Genomic DNA, 14,109 nt, shown 5'->3' with positions numbered 1-14,109 from the left:
AAAAAAAAAAAAAAAAAAAAAAAAATTGCAATTAGCAAGTGCATTTCACTCGAACTAAAAGACAAAAGTTTGTTCTCAACCTCCATAAAAGAATTCTCATAACTTTATGAATATTGTTTTTTTTAAGGCAAAAAAGCTGTCATTTTTGTCCAACCGGGCTGAGCATCCGCTGCTCCTATTTCTATAATACATGAATTTAGATTTCACAATTTCCCAGTTCTTATAAACAAATTCAAAAATCAAATCAAAACCCACAAATCATAACCTACCAATCTTTTTCAACATATTTTTATATATAATAATTACTCTCAATGCTCTTCATTTTCTTTCCCCTTTCCTCGTTAATGGCGGATTCACGCAATTCCTTTTTATATTATAATTCCTCCAAACCCCTTTGAATCTTCCTCTTCAAAAACCCTTCACTCACCCAAATTTCTCCATCTGGGTTTGTTCCTCTTGAAATGGCCCCACCGCCATTGAAGCAGCTCACGACCTTGTGTTCATCGAAACCTTCTCCCGTAACGACCCTTCTCTTCTTTATCATCATCTGCGTTTTGGGTTTTTACACATTTCATTCTTCGAGCTCCTCGTCGTTCTCTGCAACTTCGAGTTTGAGAAATTCCGTCCGGTACCGGCAGTTTCTTCTTTCATCGGCGTCGAACTACACCGTCGCGTCGTATCTCCGGTCGCTCACTCTTCATCCCCATCTCGCCGGAACGGAACCCTCGTCGGAAACAGTCCGATATGTGGAGTCTCATTTCCGGGATCTCGGATTCGAAACGCACTCGATTCGCTACGATGCTCTGCTTTCTTACCCTAAATACGCTTCTCTTACGGCTCGATTGCCGAATGGAAGTGTTGTTCAAATTCCGTTATCGGAGAATGTTGAGGGCGTAGTTAAGCCGTACCACGCGTATTCGCCGTCTGGTACGGCGTACGGCGTGGCGGTATTTGTAAACTACGGCCGAGATGAAGACTACCGGGCTCTGGCGGCGATGGGTGTCACCGTCGCCGGATGCATTGCGGTGGCGAGAAAAGGGGAATTTCCGAGGGGTGTGGTGGTGGCGAAGGCGGAGGCTAATGGGGTAAAAGGGGTTCTATTGTACGCCGACAGCGACGGGTATAGACAGGGGTTTGAGAGAGGTACAGTGATGAGGGGAATTGGGGACCCACTCAGCCCTGGTTGGGCAGCCATTGATGGAGCTGAGAGGTTGAATTTGAACGACAGTGAAGTTTTGAGAAAGTTTCCCAAAATTCCTTCCATGCCTTTGTCGGCTGAGGCTGCTGAGATCATTTTGAGTTCATTGGACACTGCTTCCGTACCGCCGGAGTGGCGGGACACCACAATCAAGCTCGGGACGGCGGCGGTGGGGCCTGGTGGTCCGACATATCTCAACTTCACTTACCAGGTTTTGAATTTCAACACATAGTCAAAATATAAACTGTTTGTGTGCTGAAATTTTTTAGCTAGTGGCTGTTGTTTTGTCTGTTTGTTCTGTTCGGCCTAGAAGAAGTGACTTGCTTTACGGCTGTAAAAGCTTTGTCAAACTTGGAAGTGTCGTGTCCTTCGTTGCTTATCTTGACCATAATTGTGGGCATGTTTTCTGCTTCAGCCTACTGTCTCAATGTCACTGTTCTTTGTCGGACTTTTTGTCCTGTCTTGCTGAGTTTAATCATCAGGACATAAATTACATTGAAAGAGGCATCATAGGGTAAAAGTTTTCAAAATTTTCATGGTGTTTTTTCACAGTAAAAAATGATGCTAAAAAATATTGACATTGTATCAGTTGTAAGTGGAGAAAGTTCTCTTAGGATTTTTGTCGGGTCAATTCACGAGGAGTATGTATTGATATTCGGTTTTTGGGGTTAGTATCACTCGAAAGAGTTGATATAGCTCCATGCCGCTTCTTGGAGTGCTCTCTCTGATGTTCTTCTCTTGATTGTGAGATCAATTCTCGTTGGAGGGATTTCTTGTAATTGTATTTCGATTTGTAAATCTTTTCTGTTTTCTCTTTGGGGTTTTGTGGTTGTTACTCGATGTAACTGTTCAAATCCACCACTAACAGATATTGTCTGCTTTGGCCCGTTACGTATCACCGTCAGCCTCACGGTTTTAAAACACATCTATTAGGGAGAGGTTTCCACACCCTTATAAAGAATGTTTCGTTCCCCTCTTCAATCAATATGGAATCTTGCCACCCCCCTTGGGGGTCAGCATCCTCGTTGGCACACCACTTGGTGCCTGGCTCTGATACCATTTGTAACCGTTCAAACCCATTGCTAATAGATATTGTCCACTTTGGCTTGTTACGTATCACCGTCTGCCTCACGATTTTAAAACGCATCTAAAAAATGGACCATGGATATGGAGCCTTTTGGATTTGCATCAAGTTTTGAGATTCTTCATTATCATGGTTGTTTCATTTTTTGTCCCAATTTCTTCCTTTTTCTAACACTCTTCATTCATTTCATTTGTAGGGGGAGAGAAAAATAGCAACAATTCATAATGTCTTGGCTGTCATAAAGGGGTTAGAAGAGCCCGATCGCTTTGTGATTATGGGTAATCATAGAGATGCATGGAGTTTCGGGGCAGTTGACCCGAACAGTGGAACAGCAGCCTTACTTGACATTGCACGTCGATTTGCTCTTTTGAGAAAGTTGGGGTGGAGCCCTCGAAGAACACTTCTTCTTTGCAGTTGGGATGCTGAAGAATTCGGTATGGTAGGTACTCCCAAATCTCCATGTGCTATGAATGATTATTATGTTTTATCGACTTCGTACGCGTAATTTATGGTCTACATTTTGGTGCTTATAGATAGGATCTACTGAATGGGTTGAGCAAAACATTGTGAACCTTGGAACCAAAGCTGTGGCCTACCTTAATGTAGATTGTGCAGTTCAGGGACCAGGGTTCTTTTCTGGTGCAACCCCTCAGCTAGATGATCTCCTCCATGAGGTTACTGCACAGGTATCGAAGTAAAGAGATTATTGTTTTGGTAATAGAATCTTGTCGGGGGTGTAGTTGTACATGTTTCTAAAGACTTGAACTGATATCAGGTCGAGGATCCTGATGTGAAAGGTGCAACTGTGTATGACACGTGGACCGCCACAAATGGAATCGGCAATGTAAGAGCATACTTCCTTAATCTGTCATTCATGTCAATTTGTTTATCCCTATTGGCTTTTCTTTACTGCTTATTGTGTCACGACCACCGTATAACTACGGAGGGATTAGCTTAGTCTATGTGTTGACTCGCTCTCTACTGCTCCGGGCTTCTTTGAATGATAGTAGAAGTCACAAAACTAAATAATCTTAGGCTTTTGAATAGAGTTTTATTGATGAATGTTACTAAATGCTGTCGTGAAGATGTTGTGTTGTATCAGCCCCAGTCCACCACCAGTAGATATTGTCTTCTTTGGGCTTTTCTTCGATGTTTTAAAATGTGTCTGTTAGGGAGAGGTTTTCATACCCTTATAAGTAATGCTTCGTTCCCTTCTCCAACCGACGTAGGATCTCACAATCCCACCCCCCTTGGGGGCCAGCGTTCTCACTGGTACATTGCCTGGTGTCTAGCTCTGATACCATTTGTAACAGTCCAAGTCCACCTCTAGTAGATATTGTCCTCTTTAGGCTTTCCCTTCGGGGCTTCCTCTCAAGCTAGGGAGAGGTTTCCACACCCTTATAATCAATGTTTCGTTCCCCTCTCCAATTGATGTGGAATCTCACAATCCACCCCCCTTGGGGGCCCAACGTTCACCGCCCAGTGTCTGACTCTGATATCATTTGTAACAACCTAAGCCCACCTCTAGCAGATATTGTCTTATTTGGGCTTTTCCTTTCAGGCTTCCCCTCAAGGTTTTAAAACGTATATGCTAGGGAGAGGTTTCCACACCCTTGTAACCAATGCTTCGTTCCCCTCTCCAACCAATGTAGGATCTCACAATCCACCTCCCTTGGGGGCCCAACATCCTCGCTAGCACACCACCCGGTGTTTGACTATGATACCATTTGTAACAGCCCAAGTCCACCACTACCAGATATTGTTCTCTTTGGGTTCTTCTTTCAAAGTTTTAAAACATGTCAGCTAGTAAGCGATTTCTACACCCTTGTAAGCAATGTTTTGTTCCCCTCTCCAACCGATGATTTCATACCAGTTGTGAATTCTTCATTGATTGTTTGATTGCAATTGTTCCTGGCTAGTTTGCAGATTGAAAGACTTGGTGCCCTGAATTCTGATTTTGCTGCATTTGTGCAACATGCAGGAGTTCCTTCTATTGATGTCTATTATGGAAGAGGTACCTTCTTCTTAGCCCATATGCCACTAATTATGGTCAATTTAAAGAAACTTGCTATCTAGTTTGCCTCTGTTTTGTGACAACTTTCCTTTCTCACTCAGATTTTCCTGTATATCATACTGCCTTCGACACATATGATTGGATGGCGAGTTATGGAGACCCGTTGTTTCATCGACATGCGGCTGGTTAGCGTCTTCTTTTGAATTAAAACCAACTTTCATTACAAATAATGAACGGTTAGCATTCGATCGCACGCTTTAACGGTCATCTGTCACTTTCTCGTTCAGTTGGCAGCATCTGGGGACTGCTAGCCCTTCGACTTGCTGACGATTTAATCCTCCCTTTCAGTTACGCCTCCTACGCGAATCAGCTACAGGTGACCTTACTTTGGATACTTTTGTTCTTTGTTTGGATTGTTTAAGGAAGTTGAGGGGTTAAAATCAAATTTTCAAAAATTCATGTAGCTCAAACGCAAAATGGATAGAAGTTCGGGTAGCATGGCCCGATCTTATACTAAATTTCATGTCGTATTAGAAGCACGACATTATGCTTCTGGTTGTAGGCTGTAGCATTGTTTATAAAACGTTGTCGATTCTGTTCCAACACAGGCATACAGAGATAAACTGAACGATATCTTAGATGGAAGCGTAGCGTTGCAATCGTTATCAACGTCCATCCACGAATTCAAGTCCGCTGCCAAGGAAATTGAGAACGAAGCAAAGGTAAGATCACAAAAAGAAATGGAACTCAGGGTGCTGCATCTAACATGTTTGATGTGTATTTATGTGTTCTAACAGCCATGCTGAATTATATTGTGAATACAGAGATTGAGAGAGCAAGAAACTTTTACTGCTGTGGCATTGTTTCAAACGCGAGCGTTAAACGATCGTTTGATGCTGGCCGAAAGAGGGTTCTTGGACGTTGAGGGGCTTCGAGGCCGTACATGGTTCAAGCATCTTGTAAGTATTTGATATCATCGATGTGTTGCCAAATGATTGTGAGTGCTTGCTGCTTAGCAATTGGGAGATCTCACGTCGGTTGGAGAGGGGAACGAAGCATTCCTTATAAGGGTGTGGAAATCTCTAGTAGACGGGTTTTATAAACTGTGAGGCTGACAGCAATACGTAACGGGCCAAAGTGGACAATATCTACTAGCGGTGGGCTTGGGCTGTTACAAATGGTATTAAAGCCACCGGGCGGTGTGCTAGCGAGGACGCAGACCCCCAAGGAGGTGGATTGTGAGATCCCACGTCGGTTGGAGAGGGGAACGAAACATTCCTTATAAGGTGTGGAAACTTCTCCCTAGCAGATACTCTTTAAAAACCGTGAGGCTGACGGTGATACATAACAGGCCAAAACGGACAATATCTACTAGCGGTAGGCTTGGGCTGTTATAGCAACTGTGCCTTTATAAACGTGTGGAGAGCTCAATAATCTCAATAGGCCCTCTAGTTGCACCAATCTTTAACCTTTGGGTTTGTTGTTCAAGAGAACAGATCTAGCCCTTCCATTTCCTTCCACTCTGAGTCTACTCGGGGTTGGCTTTTTGGGAAGCCCGATCCCACCGCGCTCACGGCCGGGTTGGCCTACCAGCGTTAGTGGGAATTCTCCTGTTCCCTTGTCAAAGACTTGGTTGGAAACGTATCTCAATAAGCCCAAGAGACATAAGAATAGTTTGAGCGTGTTTTCAGAATTCCAGTAGTTACAGGCTTTCGAGCGACTTCGAGCGACTATGATAACCCTCCTCTGTCGCAGGTTTACGGGCCATCGAGTGACTATGAGAGTGCACTGTCTTACTTCCCGGGTATTGCCAACGCAATTTCGGAGTCGATGAAAATGAACCAAAGTGAAGGGCAGGGTGTAATTCAGCATGAGATCTGGAGAGTGGTTAGAGCCATTACAAGGGCTGCTGCTGCACTTAAAGGTGAACTCTCATGAAACAAAAGGTATCTAGACTTTTGTACATTAAGCGATACTATAACTAGAGTATCGATCATAAGTTGTTCCTTATCATGCACTCCGTTTCTCATCATCGTCGTCGATGTATCGTCCTCTTCTTCTTCTTCTGCCTTTTTCCTCGAAACTGAAGATGCATGGGTTGTAAATTGTAAGATATGAGAGCCCTTTTCATGAAAATACCTCATGTTCTCTACATCTTTTCGTTCATGGCCTACGTTGTCTCTCGTTGTCTCTCTTGCGTATGGTATTGCATGGAATCAAAATCGATCATCAGTGCATAAAATGAAGTCATATGAGACCCGTGAAATATCCATGTCTATTCAAGTTGGTTTATCGTTAGTTTTAGATAGAAACAGCAAGTGTTTTGCTTTGCAAATATTCTTAATATTCTTTAATTTTTTTAAATAATTTTATGAGTACTAAATTTAAAAAATATAAAAATATATATATAAATAACATCGACGCCTTTAACAATTATAAAAAAAAAAGAAAAAAGAAAGTTAAATTGAAGTTTAAATGTATATTTATTATTATTTTAATGTTTGTGAGGCTTTTAAAAAAATTTAAAGATAATTTTTTTGTTTTTTTTAAAAAAAATTAAATGATTTTAATGAAACTTTTAAAAATTTAGGAAAATATTTTTGATGTAGCAAGATATTAACGTTTTCATTCAAAATTAATGGTAAGAAATAATATAATTTTAATAATTTTTTCGATAAAGAGAGTAAATGATTACAAATTTATAAATATAAAAAATAAATTGTTATATATTAAAAAATTTAAAGTTGAGTTTCATTATAATAATATAATTTTATATATGAAAAAATAATAAGAGAAATATTTTATAAGGTCTCAAAAAAGTATAAAAAAGCTATTGAATTAAAAAAGTAATGTATTAAAAGGAACACAAAATAAATGTGATTTAAAAAAAAAAAAGATATATATATATATAATTTAATATTTATTTTAAAATTCGAGTATGGTTTTCCCGCCATTTCTCGTATTTTTTTTTAAAAAATCAGCCAAATGGATCGATCAGTTGAAGCATAATTCAATTTGAACATCTGAAAGAGAAGAAGAATGGAGGATCTGATATCGAACTTCAACAAAACCCTAGCGCCATTTTGCAATCATCTTCAAAACAGCTGCAATGCCCTCAAACAGTCCGTCGATCGCCGCCCCATTCCTCTCGGTACGCACTATCTCCATCTCTTTCTTACCTTGTCTTCTCTTTTCGGTACTCCGACGAATGGAATTTGATTGAAAATTACAAAGAATTGCTGCCTTGATAAACTAGGAGATCGAATATGGCTGTTTTTTCTTTTCCGTTCGTGAATTTGCTTTTGTGTTTTGCTTTGATGAATTAGACTGCAATTTTGAGGTTGTTGATAAGTAAGGGTTGCTGATTTGTGCTAATTGTTGAGACTATATACTCTAGATTCGGCATCATCGACCTTCATACAATCTCTCAACCGCCGCGTGTCGGCTGTTAGTGTTGATCTCAGTTTGCTCGAATCAAAGTCCTTAGCAACAGTATCCTTTGAGGAGCTGTTAGGGCACGTCAGTGAAGTTTACAAGAAGAACGAAAGCGATCTCCAAGAGATACAAAAGCAGCTTAAGGGCGTCGGATACGTTCCAGGTGAATTACATTGAATTCCTTCTTTTCTTGAATGTTGTGATGAAATGACGAGTGGAGTAGCTTTAAATAGGATACATACGATCCTTATTATTATTAATCTTTAAATTCTCAATATCATTTAATTTTTATCGAAAAATCATAGAACAAAAGGGAAAGAATGATTATTAATTTTATTAATGCTGCATCATTTATCTTCTTTTGCCTTAGAGTTTGAGATCGAAGAAGAAGACGAAAATTATAACCATGCATTAACATCTGGATTGTGTTTCGAGCTTTCAAGCTCCATGGATGGATTGAACGTACCGTCTTCATACCAGAGATCGGTCTCTATGACAGGACTTGCCAAGCATAATTTCGAAGAAGACATACTGTATTGTATCCTTCCCTCCTCCTTCCCTTGTTATATAGTAGTATCTTATCTTATTGGTTATATATAAATAGAGAGAAGTAGAAGATTGAAACTGTGGTTCTTTACCCACAAATTCAAGGCACTTGACTTGGCTGACGGCACGCTCATGGGTGCGCCAGCTGAGGTTAGAGATGAAGCAAGGCAGAACGGCAACATGTGCAAGGCTAGAGTATGCAATGCACACATTCCCGGTTTGGCTTGTTCTGTCCCTGAGTTTGTTGTAAATATGCACCTTGACCTTGTTTTTGCAAGGCATAGCAAACCAAGTGCTTTAAAATTTGTGGATATGAAATTCTCTAAGTGTGGCACACTAAGTGCAGTTACCTCTTTAGGGCTTCTGTGCGTGGCCAAAAAAAGTGATCCTACTTATTATTATTTTTGAGTGAAGCATGCAATAGAAAAATTCAATTAAAATAATAGAAGAAAAGTACAGTATGAAAAATTATAGAAATAAGGATTTTTTTTCAGAAATTCTTTAAAGATATAACAATTTCCCCCTTATTTCTTTTTAACCAGTAAAAGAATACAAAAGTTTAAAAAAACCGGAGGTCGCATGCTGCACACCTTTCAAAACACAGGATTGGTACAAGTGTATAAAAAGATAGCTACCTATCAATTAGCGAATTATCTTGTACCCTCAATCACTTGGTTGTTCTTGTCATTTCCAGACTCGATGACTCTTTAAGTTTACAAAATGCTGGGCTTTCAGATGTTTGTCTGGCTACTTTAGCATCTGAAGGTAAGAAGACTCTAATTGCCACTTGCCTTTATATGCTATTTTCCAGAATATGTAAGAGGAGTAAAAATGATGGTTATCCATATTTTGAAGGAGTTTGAACTTCGATTGTTTTTGGTTATCTGTAATGGCTTTATTCTTCGCTTAAGGCTTTCTTAACAAGCAACTTCTCATTATTGCGTTTATAGGTAACTCCAGGTTTGATGATCCGTATGTGGATTTTCATACCCCGAAAAAGTAGGTTCAAATCTGTATAAATTATATTATGATTTTAGAAGATCATTTGATTGAATTTGAACATTTGTTGTTTCTTTTCATTTCATCAGCAGCTCGTATATTGCCAAATAAAAGATTAGTAAATTGAATCATAGGATTCATTTTTCTTTTCAGGTTCTTAGGGAAACCACTTGACTCCAATTTTCCATGCCAATCTGCTGCACAAATTGGAGTGTCTGAAGGTAGGAAGTTCGTAGATTGCAGTCTTAGGCATTATTATTTTAATGGTTTTTTGACCTATATCAAGGTATGAAGTTCATGACTTTGGCATTTGTATGAGGCAGAGGAAGGTGAAGATTACTTGAAATATGAAGAGGCCATTTCACCTTCAATTAAGCTATCAAAGGATGACTTTGAAAGTATCCCATCATATATGAAGAGCCTAGCATCATGGGAGGTACGACACTATATAATTCCATTTGATTTTATTCATTAATGTTTGTTGAGTTTCCATTATATATCTACCTTTGTTAATTTGATGGTTGAGAGCCCTTCCTAACTAGCCGAGAGTTATTACTAAATGCATGATGAATTAGATGAAAATTAAATAGCCCTTCTAACAAGCCGAAGAGTCACCACATGTAGTTCTAAATAAGCAATCAGAGTAGTTCATACCGTTTCCTCCTAGTTTTAGTAACACGGTCAGTGCTATTCACACCTACGTTCCAACAAGTTCTCGAGGAGGTTTTAAGCCGAAGTCTAAGGTTTCTGGTAATACGGTTGGTTTCCAAAGAAGGTAACATCCACGGAGAAGATTTCTTTGACCTGGGAAGTAGCATCTATCCTTTCTGATTTGAAGCATATCCTAGAAAGATGCATTTAATGGCCTCTGGGTCAAGTGTACTTCGATTGGGAGATGGATGTTGAAAAAAATCTATAAACTCGAATATATCCTAGGGGATGATGTTAAGAACAGTCTCTTTATAGGGGTAATACTCCAGAAGAATCTGTGCGGGACTTTTTATACTTATAGTTGTACAAGCAAACATTTTGCCAATTGGATAGGTTGTAATAAGGGATAGCTTCACCCAAACATGTTCGGGTAAGTGACCATCGTAAGAGATTTAGCTATATCTTGAAGGTGTAGTTTTTTCTTTGAGCAATTCTACTTTATTGAGGAGTGTCATTGCAAGAACTTTAGCGAACAATCCCATTTTATGATCGCGTTGTGTGAGGAATTTGAATGTAAATATGTCATGATCCCTTACATCCCCAAAAACCCTCGACTAAAATTACAAGAACGTTACCTGTATATTCGCGTGATACTTCCTACGATTAACCTTGTGCATAAAATTGTTATTTCTATTTGCAAAATTTTTACATCTTTGAAATCCAACTTGTCCAGGACCTCATCGTGGCCGTTGAGAAGATCAACTCATGTCTGAAAATGAAAGCCAAGGGAAAAAACTACATCTTTCAAGACGAAGTTTCATCAATGGGCCTTGGTAATCTACACGTACTAATTTAATCATATACTCCAGTCAAGAAGACATTAAAAGAAAAAAGAACCAACAAAAGCTTAACGACTTTTAATGGTTAAGTAGAACCAATGCACTTAGTGCCATGAAAATATTTTTAGATTGTGTAGGAGAATTTGAATGTGTGACCTCTTAATTTAGGACATATTTTTAACTAGATGAGCATAGTTGCTGCATGCGATATTTGCATTTTTTTTTTTTTTTTGTGCATCTTTGCAAAAGGAAAAGCATTCACTCTTTGACTATGATCTACATTTGATTACCTTCCTTTCTCACCATATTCTCCGTAGACATGCACCATGATATAGTCTAGACATGCCATTGTCACGCTATTTCATCGGTTGGTGTTTGTAAGTGAGGCGGAATTAAGAGAGTAAATTTACATCACATTTGGCATATACCGAGGTAGCGGAATGAAACTTGTCCAGAATCAATGACTATTAATAACAAGCAATGTAGTGACGGAGTTCTCATTTTTGTAGGTCCCAAAGCGAGATCTTTTCTGATGATACTTGTACGAATGAAGCGGGTTGTTGTGGAGACGGTTAATGATCAGATATCCTACAGGGTCTTATAGACTGGATATACAATAAAATTGACGACAACAAACAAGTTTGTACCCCAAATTTAAGTTATCACATTGCAATTGAGATTCGTTCCTAGAGGATCGAATGCAAAATTTTTATTTAATCTTTCCTTTCGAAACATAGATTCCTTCATCATTATTGTTTTTTTTTTAAAAGAAAATTAAAACATGATAGGAAGAAAATTAAGAAACAACAGAAAGAGAGCGTTGAGCCAGAACGAGTTTCCATCGGTCTTCAAATGTTTCACAATCTTGATATTCATTATAAATTCTGAAACATAAAAAATATAATTGTTTGAATTTTTTGGTAATAAATTTTCAAGTTATAAATATTTAGTTTATCTCTTGTAATAAATTGTTACCGATCTCTTTCAGGAATCAGACTCTTGGGGACAATTTTAAAATGGAGGTGTATTCTTTTTAAGCAGCTAAGTAATTCACTGAACAAACTGAGTTATTGTGATATACCCTTCTTTACTTCTTTACTTAGTGGAGGATTTGAAGACTTCCCGTACATGTTTCAACAACTTCGAGGTATGATTTTTCCAATTCACCACTTAAAGGAATGTAACCCACTACAAACAGGTTCACCGAAAAAGCAGTGTGAGAGTACAATTCTTTTTTTTTTTTTTTTTTAAAAAAAGAGATAAAAACAAAAATGAAGGTGATCAAAATAAATAAATTATAGGACCAAAATATTATTTATAACAATGATATAACATAGAGAAATTTTCGAGCTGGCAAAGAGGCGTGTGCACGTTGGCAAGCAAAATAAGTTAAAGAGTTTTTAAAAACAATGTTAATAAAATGCTCGGATCAAAATGCTAATAACTTGGTCAAAAGTAGATAGAATTAAATCTATTATTTTTCTACAAGCGTACAAACATGAAAGAAGATTCGAACTTCTAATCTTTTAGGTTCAAAACATGAGCTATTATACCTTAATGATGATGATGTGATATAGTAGTAGAAAAGGTTTTTCATTTGTATGATTTAAAATGGGGTCTCCCACATAGGTGGAGGAAGTGAACATATTGTATACTAAACTGCAGGGATGATGATGTACACAATAAGGATTATAAAAGTTGCACAAACCAGCAGGCACCACCAAAAGAGGGTAAAAATAATGAATTGAGACAAAAAGAGTGGCATCTATAAACTCAATATACATCCCCTCAGATGGAAAAATAAGAAAATAAAGAGGAAAGGAACTTGTTATGTACCTGGTAAATTACACTAGACCTTCATAACCCACCAACCTTTTATAAAGCTGAAGCTTTAATCGAATGCATTAGAATTAACACATGGTAGAGCCTCAGATGGAAGAATCGAAACACAGTAAAAACGCCCGAGGAAAAACGAACCTCCCCACCCAAATTTAAGCAAAAAAGAAAAATGGGAAAACAAAAACTATATCACTGAATTCCTATTCACTACACACTAGAGAATAACTTCAAATAGGAGCTTTGTTTCTTCATACGCACCTCATTCGCATATGGCTAACATTTTCTTCCACAATTGGCCGAAGTGGGACTCTCTTCATATGCCTCAAGTTTTGTGTAGAAGATGCCTATGTTCAGTTGTATATTTTCACTGGTTTCTCATATGTGGCACGGTTCTGCAAACAAAATTTTTATGCAAATTTAACAATTATAATATCAAACATCGCCCCATAATCTCATACGACGAGTGCAAAATGAAAAAAAAAAAAAAACCTGTTTGGTTTATATATCATATTTAGTAGGCTAAAAGGGAATTTGCTACGAAGATAACCATAAAAGATGGTAAGAGACCCTCACATGATTGACAGCATAAGACCTCTTGGGAGTGTTGTCTGAGTGCTCCAACCCAAGGTACTGTTCCCAAGCACCATAAATGTCTCTTCTCTGTATTGTTTATTTGTACAGATTCATTACAATCAGTTCATTAAGTTAGACAACAAATAAAAGTGATCAAGTCAATACCAAGAATAACAGTTCTTAATTCAAATCTTGAAGGGTAACTGAACTAAAACAATTGAGAACAAAACTTACAAAAATTACAGTTAAAGCAGAAAGTACCTGAAAACGATTGGAGACGATGTCAGATTCCTGCAGATATTCAGGCCGCCCCAGAGAGAAGAATGCAAATTTCCACTGATGAAATAAAGTTGGAAAAGAAAATAGCATTATGGTTCTAAAATAATTTGCATTAGGGAAAGAAAAAGCATTTCCACAGCAGAATGAAGGTTGAAGAGGCTACCTTGGAGAACTCTTCATCTGGAACTTGAAGTTTCTTCTGTATGCGAACTTTCACATCAGCCAAGGTCTCACCTTCATGAATGACCAAGAAAAAGGGTTCTCCAAAATTTTGTACTTGCTGTTGAATAAACAATGTATTTTAAACAATATGATACAAGAAAGCTTTAAGAAGTCATGATAATCAAATTGCTGGAAGCAATTTCAGAAAACTTTCATACCATTTGGTTTTGGGCTGTCTCTTTGCTGAAGTGGTACACATGAATCAAACGATCCTGAGGACCAAGGTTTTTCTCCTCTTCAGGAATCTGATATTTTCATCAGAAATAATAAAACGTTAGCAACAAGTTTAGCACTACTAAACAAACTGTCCAATTTCATACTCTCCAGGTTAAAGCTAATTTGCATATCTGCAAATCCCCCAAAACCCTCAACAAATGGGAATGCATGACATCAGACAATATGGAATAAAAAAAAAAAAAAAAAAAAAAAA

At 38.1% G+C, this 14,109-nt stretch overlaps 3 protein-coding genes across 4 annotated transcripts in view; 2 read left to right on the top strand and 1 right to left on the bottom strand.

The window, feature by feature from the left end:
* Positions 1 to 174: 174 nt before the first annotated feature.
* On the top strand, positions 175 to 6,457 carry LOC111446753 (probable glutamate carboxypeptidase AMP1). The gene is made up of 10 exons (XM_023085699.1): positions 175 to 1,409; positions 2,479 to 2,721; positions 2,816 to 2,968; positions 3,058 to 3,126; positions 4,209 to 4,296; positions 4,398 to 4,481; positions 4,584 to 4,672; positions 4,905 to 5,018; positions 5,121 to 5,255; positions 6,052 to 6,457. Exons 1-10 carry the CDS (start codon positions 462 to 464, stop codon positions 6,232 to 6,234), a joined length of 2,106 nt encoding a protein of 701 aa, XP_022941467.1. The 5' UTR covers positions 175 to 461; the 3' UTR covers positions 6,235 to 6,457.
* Positions 6,458 to 7,290: 833 nt separating this feature from the next.
* Positions 7,291 to 11,893, top strand: LOC111448119. Of its 2 annotated transcripts, none has more exons than XM_023087548.1 (10): positions 7,291 to 7,447; positions 7,694 to 7,894; positions 8,102 to 8,264; positions 8,972 to 9,042; positions 9,228 to 9,276; positions 9,430 to 9,497; positions 9,597 to 9,712; positions 10,661 to 10,760; positions 11,276 to 11,405; positions 11,755 to 11,893. In XM_023087548.1, exons 1-9 carry the CDS (start codon positions 7,336 to 7,338, stop codon positions 11,368 to 11,370), a joined length of 975 nt encoding a protein of 324 aa, XP_022943316.1. In that variant the 5' UTR covers positions 7,291 to 7,335; the 3' UTR covers positions 11,371 to 11,405; positions 11,755 to 11,893. The 2 variants fall into 2 exon arrangements, with proteins under 2 accessions (XP_022943316.1, XP_022943326.1); XM_023087558.1 differs by having other exon boundaries at positions 7,292 to 7,447; positions 9,600 to 9,712.
* Positions 11,894 to 12,491: 598 nt separating this feature from the next.
* LOC111446738 (ubiquitin carboxyl-terminal hydrolase 12-like) overlaps positions 12,492 to 14,109 on the bottom strand; it is a 16,799-nt gene continuing 15,181 nt past the window's right edge. The window contains exons 28-32 of the mRNA XM_023085715.1: positions 13,838 to 13,924; positions 13,621 to 13,737; positions 13,440 to 13,514; positions 13,179 to 13,265; positions 12,492 to 12,997 (exon numbers count right to left, since the gene is read on the bottom strand). Of these exons, the coding sequence (XP_022941483.1) occupies positions 12,956 to 12,997; positions 13,179 to 13,265; positions 13,440 to 13,514; positions 13,621 to 13,737; positions 13,838 to 13,924 (408 nt within the window). The 3' untranslated portion in view covers positions 12,492 to 12,955. The remainder of the gene's footprint in view (positions 12,998 to 13,178; positions 13,266 to 13,439; positions 13,515 to 13,620; positions 13,738 to 13,837; positions 13,925 to 14,109) is intronic.

Source organism: Cucurbita moschata, unplaced genomic scaffold (genome assembly GCF_002738365.1).
Source record: "Cucurbita moschata cultivar Rifu unplaced genomic scaffold, Cmos_1.0 Cmo_Scf00001, whole genome shotgun sequence".
NCBI classification, from domain to species: domain Eukaryota; kingdom Viridiplantae; phylum Streptophyta; class Magnoliopsida; order Cucurbitales; family Cucurbitaceae; genus Cucurbita; species Cucurbita moschata.
Note: the sequence above shows the minus strand (reverse complement) of the source record. Positions and strands in the feature narration are given on the sequence as shown.

What these genes read in the sequence shown, in the direction of transcription:
- LOC111446753 (XM_023085699.1), top strand. Translation starts at nt 462, where the DNA reads ATGGCCCCACCGCCATTGAAGCAGCTCACGACCTTGTGTTCATCGAAA. An exon ending in ATCTCAACTTCACTTACCAG is followed by an intron (nt 1,410 to 2,478) that starts GTTTTGAATTTC and finishes TTTCATTTGTAG; the next exon opens with GGGGAGAGAAAAATAGCAAC. An exon ending in TCCATGAGGTTACTGCACAG is followed by an intron (nt 2,969 to 3,057) that starts GTATCGAAGTAA and finishes AACTGATATCAG; the next exon opens with GTCGAGGATCCTGATGTGAA.
- LOC111448119 (XM_023087548.1), top strand. Translation starts at nt 7,336, where the DNA reads ATGGAGGATCTGATATCGAACTTCAACAAAACCCTAGCGCCATTTTGC. An exon ending in GGGCGTCGGATACGTTCCAG is followed by an intron (nt 7,895 to 8,101) that starts GTGAATTACATT and finishes CTTTTGCCTTAG; the next exon opens with AGTTTGAGATCGAAGAAGAA. An exon ending in AATTTCGAAGAAGACATACT is followed by an intron (nt 8,265 to 8,971) that starts GTATTGTATCCT and finishes TGTCATTTCCAG; the next exon opens with ACTCGATGACTCTTTAAGTT.